We start from the raw sequence: 6,244 nt of genomic DNA, 5'->3' as shown, positions 1-6,244 counted from the left end.
ATGGATATCAGACATTCTTTGCCAACAGAGTGGGTGAAATCCAAAAGTCTGGATCTGTTGAGGATTGGTGGTGGATTCCAGGTGACCTAAACATTTCTGACATCATAACAAGAGGAGCGACCCCTGCTGATCTCAATGAGGAATCTGAGTGGCAGAAAGGACCTTCCTTTCTGAAAATGCCAGTGGAGGAGTGGCCAAAGAAGTCAGCCAAGGAGGTTGCGGCAAATGCAAAAGAGGGCATCAATAAAATCCAAAGGAAAACATTCACAGCAGCACTCACCAGAGCTCAGGCAAAGATGAAGCATCCTGATGGTAAATAACCTGTAGGGAGAGTGGGGTAAGTAGTGCCAATTTTTACTTAAAGGCATTACTGTAAGCAAGGGGATTACAGTAATGCCTCCAACTAAAATATGTACATATAGTTTAGGATGTTGTGTAACCCTGGGAACAATCACTTCGGATCCTAAATAAACTGTTTGAGAAATATAGCTTTAGAAAAAAAAGTGGTTTTGTGGCACAACTTGCCCCCTGTACGGGGTAAGTTGTGCCATTAGAGACAATACACTGGGGTAAATTGTGCCATTGATAATTGAAGTAAAACAGATCATTTTAATCTCACAAACAATAATGCTATATAAAAGCAAGACAAATTCAATACAAAATTATTTATTTAATGTTTATTTAAAGTTTTAACAACATCAAAGGCCACTTTTCTATAACAAGGCCTATGAACACCTAACGTCCTACTTGTCCAATGCTGCAGGGAAATATGAACTTCTGTTCCCTTCTGGCTGTACCACCAAGTTTTGTGGTGTGGCCAATTTGCTTAAACAAGGCCTAGCGCCACATGAACACATACTCAGAACAAAATTAAAATTCCAAAATGAGCACCTAATCATCTGCAAATCATCTGCATCTGAATCTCTTCACAGATTCGGCCTACTACTGAACATCCCACTTGTCAATGCTGCAGGGGAATGTGAACTTATACTCCCTTCTGGCTGTACCACCAAGTTTTTGTGGTGTGGGTAGTTTCTTGAGCACATCACCTCTAGGGATGACTCCTTCATCATTCTCTCTAAATGTGAAGATGGGCTTTCCATCAACAGACCTCTTACAACTTTGCTTCAGAAACTTTGCACTGATCTCGTCACCTTCAACATTCTCCACCAATCCAACATAGTTATAGGATTTGGATTTTTTACCTGCAAACTTCACAATGACAAAGTCACCAGCAGACATATCCTTGTCACCATCATCATCATCATCACTCTGGACAGCTGAACCCTCATAATGAGTGGCATCGCTAAGTGGAATCGGAAAGTCACTCTCTTCTGAGCTACTGGAGAGCACTTTCTTTTTGGGCTTGGTTGGTTTTGACCCTTTCAGAGACCCCTTCTTATTTCCACTCCTTTTCTTCTTTTCAGCCCGTTCCTTTTCTCTGCTGTGTGTCTTCTCCAGGCCATCTTCTGCCTCATCATCGGTGGTGGAGCTTTCTTCTGAGCTACTGTACACAGCTGTTTTTTTCTTGGTTTTAGTTTGATTTGCAGCTTTCAGAGCCCTTTTCTTCTCTTTTTCATTCTTTTTCTTTTCCTGTTCAGCCTTTTTATCTTCTTTTTCTTTGTGAGCCTTCTCCAACTCCATCTTCTCAGGTGTGTCGGTCACGATTCTTGTTTTCACTTTCTTTCTTACATTTTTTTTTTTTCTTTCTGTGGCTTTTGGCAAGGGAAGAATTACTTCTGGAGACACATAACCCAAGTGAGCAGAAGAACCAGATTTGTCACTTGATAAGTGCTCGGGATTTGTCAGAGTGGCAGGTGGCTCTCCTGGGTCTGGATCTGCTTCAAAGAAAGGAAAGGAAAGGAACTTTATTGTCATTGAACACAGGGAACAACAAGATTACGTGCCACTATGCGCACCGCCACTATTGGCCTACTAGACTTTTTTTTTTAAATACCTGTGACATGTGTTGGCTCATGAGATGGTCCAGGCAGGTGAGCAGATGCACTGGTGGAGGGCTCTTCTCCAGGCAGATCAGCAGTGGCACTGGGTTCATCTTCTGGATTTGCCCTGTCTGTCACCATTGATGGTGCATAGTCTTCTTCCGGGAAGATGTCCCTGTTGAAAGGGTATATGCCTGTTGCTCTGAAACCTGAGGTTATGTTTGTTGGTGACATTGTAGAGAGGAACGCTTGCTTCACAAGTTCCGAGACCTCATAGATCGATACGGTTCGCCCAGGATGTGATCGCATCCACCCATCTATCGCTCGGTTATAGTAGGTTTTGAGTGGTCCATAGACAGTTTTGTCTAATGGTTGCAAGCGGTGTGAGGTGTGAGGTGGCAGGGTGAGCATAATGACCCCATTCTCTTTAGCAATTGTCACTGACTTGAGTGAGATGTGAGACTCATGGTTGTCCAGAATGAGCAGGACTGGGTGATCGGTGGAGCAGTTGGTGTGGCGGATGAAGTGCTTCAGGAAGATGAGGAAGGCGTCTTCATTCATCCATCCAGACTTTGTACAATGACCAATGGAACCTGCTGGTGATCCATTGAGGAGGCTGTCCTTGAAGCGGACACGCGGGAAAATGAACATGGGTGGGACTGCATTTCCAGTGGCGTTTACTGCACAGGCCACAGTGACGAGCTCTCCTCTTTCAGCAGATGTTACTGAACCCACTTGTTTCTTCCCTTTCTCTGTGACAACCTGCTTGGGTGTCTGCACTGTCATCACACCAGTTTCATCCATGTTGTACATCATGTGTGGAGGGAAGCTGTACCTGAAATAAAATAAAAGGTAGTGCTGATGATCAGAGACGTTTAAAGCAGTTTTAACATACTTGGATGTGGTTGTGTGTGTAAATGTCAACTCTGCTGCCGAGGACAGAAGACCCTCTAGAGATGCTGTACCCTCTCGCCAGGCTGCCAGGCTACCTAGACACGGTGTGGGTGGGTGGGTGGGTGTGTGTGTGTGTGAGAGAGAGAGTGTGTGTGTGTGTGTGAGAAAGAGAGAGGGGGGGCGGGCTCGGAGTGTTCATGTGATCATATCAGCATGTCAAAGCCAGATGATTATTAAGTTACCTGTCCATCACTTTAGAGAGGTTATCGAAGAACTCCCCCACGTTGTGCTTATTAAAGGCAGTAGCTCTTCCAAGAGAGGTTGCTTCAGGAACGCGGCATGCCAAATGGTAGCGTGCTTTAAAGGCGTTGAACCAATCAGGTCCTAGAAAAGGTTAAAAGTTTATCAGCACATTGCAGTTTACATTCAGATAAGTTGAAGCTATCCGCTCCAAATAACTATCCAATAGCCTATACTTGATCTAACCTGCTTTTTCGTCTCTGGTCCAGCTGGCAGGCATGTCAATGCTATTTCTTTGTGCGTACTCAAAAGCCAGTTCACGGCATTTCATGACACCTATGCCATGAAACATTGCTGCTAGTGTCTTAATATGGTCAGCCAGCTCTTTCTCCATGTTCTCATTGAAGACTCGTTTGGCGACTGCTGTTCTTTCATAGCCTGGCTTTGTTACTTCTCCTATTTTTTTCTTATCCATATATCTTGTTATGGTCATCCTGCAGATATTCATCTCCTTTCCAACCTGACGTATGGTCTTCCCCTGTTGCACCTCTTTCACTGCTCTTTCCAACTCCTCAAGAGGAGATGAAACCCTGTCTGTCTTCCTTTTGTATTTGCGTGGCATGATGGATTTTGGTCTAAAATTAAGAATGTCACATAGTTTTAGTGATCAAATGTAAGAATACAATGTACAATAACAATAAAATACAATAAAGTAATATATAGTAAATAATCATAAGTTGGGCCACTGGCACAACTTACACCAGGCCCTTTGGCACGAATTACCCCAAGCCCACCATTTTGAAAAAAATGCATCCCCCAGCTGTTTTGAGCTAGCATCATGCTAACTGTATAGACTCATGGTGTAGCTTACTAAAGCACTAAAACATGTGTGAACTGTTTTCAAAGTTCTCTAAATTGTTCAAACACAGCAATCAAAAAACCTTGATTATAGAAATGTTACTTTGGAGGGCAAAAAAATGTTTTTTGAACTTAAATGTGCTTACCTCTCAAGCCATGTGTCTCTCTTCTTTGCAGGATGATTGAAATGGATGCCTCTTCAAAAATATGTGGTCACATGACCAACTTCTTCTATGGTTTTCTAGATAACAGGGGTGGCACTACTTGCCCCTTGGCACAAATTACCCCACTCTCCCTAACCCTTATAAAACCCTCTGAGGGTGAGAAGGAGACTCGAACCCGAAGAATACCAGCTGGCTCAGTTATAGGGCAACTGATTGATCTGAAGAAATTCAGCAGCTTGGATAAAGTGGTCCGAGTTGTTGCCTGGGTGCTGAGAGCTGCTAAGGAGTGGAAGAGGAGGACGATGAACCCAACTCCCCACAGGTCAAAGTAGGAGGCAATTCCTTCAAAAGAAGAGAGAGAGTTGAGAACTAACAAAACTGTGCTCTCTGTTAGAGAATGTGAAGAGGCACTCAGACATCTTTTCCTTTCAGCCCAGGAAGGGCCAAAAAGATTCAAATTCGAGTTGTCCCATGTGTCCTTCTGGAGTGAATCAAGCCATTTTCAAGTTTAGGCAGGAGTAAATAAAACCAACCAAATCATAACTTGACAGTATGCACCTTAAAGTTGTTTGCAATCCGCCCAAAAACCGAGAGAAGAAGAAGGCGAAGAAGAGAAGAAGCCGACTCGGGGCTGTCCGACTTCAGGCGAGCTTTTTGAGACCTCCCCCGGCTGCAATCGGCTATTCTCGTCTACTTTGGAGGCGAGCCGCAACGCGTCTCAAACAAGCCTACTCTCCACGGGCTGCGGAAGCGAAATGCTTGATGGGAAACGACTCGCTGGTATCTCGGGCTGAGCGCTCATTGGTGGTTTTTCCCACGTGCTGGTGATGAAACTCTCCAATTGGCTCGGCAAAAGTTTGTTGTGTCAGTTTTACGTCGCCCCCTCCATTAACATTTTTCATAATTGTTCCACAATGTTTATCATCATGAAATTAATATCTATATATGTTATACTATACTTGCACTGCTTACCGTTTTCATACTTTATATATCTTAGCATATTCATACACACTGTTCATACTGCTCACAGCCTGCTGTGTATATTCATACCCCTCACTGTTTATTCATCATTCAATTCATTCTATATTTTATTCTGTAGATTGCGTACATTACTTTTCACTTTACTACTTGTTGCACTCCTGGTTGGAAGCTAAACTGCATTTCGTCGTCTCAGTAGGCTACTTGTAATATGTGCAATAACAATAAAGTTTTATCTAATCTTGAGCAGGAACAAATGTATTTACTTAGTACATATCCGACATTAACGATTAAACACATGTGTGCATTCTTTATAAATGCAAACCGAGTCAAGCCGACTCCAGAGGTGGCGGTATGCACCTTCAAGTTGTTTGCAATCCGCCAAAAAACCGAGAGAAGAAGAAGAAGAAGAAGAAGAAGAAGAAGAAGAAGAAGAAGAAGAAGAAGAAGAAGAACTGTCCGACTTCAGGCGAGCTTTTTGAGACCTCCCCAGGCTGCGATGAGTAGCATGAAGCTGCAGCGTCGGACAGTTAAGGCCCGTCCACACTGCAGCTTCGACAGCTTCAAAAACGGTTTCCAACGCGTCTGCCCATTCACTTTGAATGGGGTGACGTCACGTTGCCTCGCTTTTCGCCGAACAAAATTGTGGTTAGCAGAGCGGAGCTTTCCTGGCGTTTCAGGCTGCAAAAGTTGAGCAATGTTCAACTTTTGAAGCTTCTGAAGCTTTCGGTGGAAGCGTCAGCCAATCAAATCATATGCCAGTACAAGCTCTAGCCAATCAAACCGCTGCTTGTGTGTCAGGGGCGGGAGATTCATGTGATTGGTTGTTGGTCGAGCTTCAGACACGCCCGCCAGCAAGCTTTTTTTGAAGCTGTAGTGTGGACAGGCCGTTACAGGACCGCACTTGTAGAAGGTTATGGCTAGAAAGGATCCGTCTAATGTAAATATGACGTCACGTTCTCGTTCTAACTCTCGTTGTAATCGGAGCGGCTCGGTTGTAATCGGAGCGGCTCGGAAGCGCAGTCACGTGGCTGAATGTTTACGTTTGGGATGGCGAGAAACTAAACTATATTAAGTATGTAAATACATGTTAGCGGTCTTGCTGTTGAAAGAAGAATGACAACACTGTAGATCAGCAACACTATGGTTTATTTTGTATTCACAGGC

General features: G+C 43.8%; 1 protein-coding gene across 4 annotated transcripts; it reads right to left on the bottom strand.

Annotated features, from left to right (window-relative positions):
* Positions 1 to 662: 662 nt before the first annotated feature.
* Positions 663 to 5,453, bottom strand: LOC307015610 (uncharacterized protein). 4 transcript variants are annotated; one of them, XM_079644328.1, is made up of 6 exons: positions 4,658 to 5,453; positions 4,082 to 4,441; positions 3,324 to 3,712; positions 3,080 to 3,221; positions 1,958 to 2,778; positions 663 to 1,841 (listed from the first exon to the last, which is right to left on the bottom strand). In XM_079644328.1, exons 3-6 carry the CDS (start codon positions 3,697 to 3,699, stop codon positions 943 to 945), a joined length of 2,238 nt encoding a protein of 745 aa, XP_079500454.1. In that variant the 5' UTR covers positions 3,700 to 3,712; positions 4,082 to 4,441; positions 4,658 to 5,453; the 3' UTR covers positions 663 to 942. The 4 variants fall into 4 exon arrangements, with proteins under 4 accessions (XP_079500454.1, XP_079500453.1, XP_079500455.1 ...); XM_079644327.1 differs by having other exon boundaries at positions 4,082 to 5,453; XM_079644329.1 differs by having other exon boundaries at positions 663 to 1,838; positions 4,082 to 5,453.
* Positions 5,454 to 6,244: the final 791 nt, after the last annotated feature.

Source organism: Notothenia rossii (genome assembly GCF_949606895.1).
Source record: "Notothenia rossii genome assembly, chromosome: 8".
NCBI classification, from domain to species: domain Eukaryota; kingdom Metazoa; phylum Chordata; class Actinopteri; order Perciformes; family Nototheniidae; genus Notothenia; species Notothenia rossii.
The sequence above is the reverse complement of the archived record's forward strand: the minus strand, read 5'-3'. Positions and strand labels throughout refer to the sequence as shown.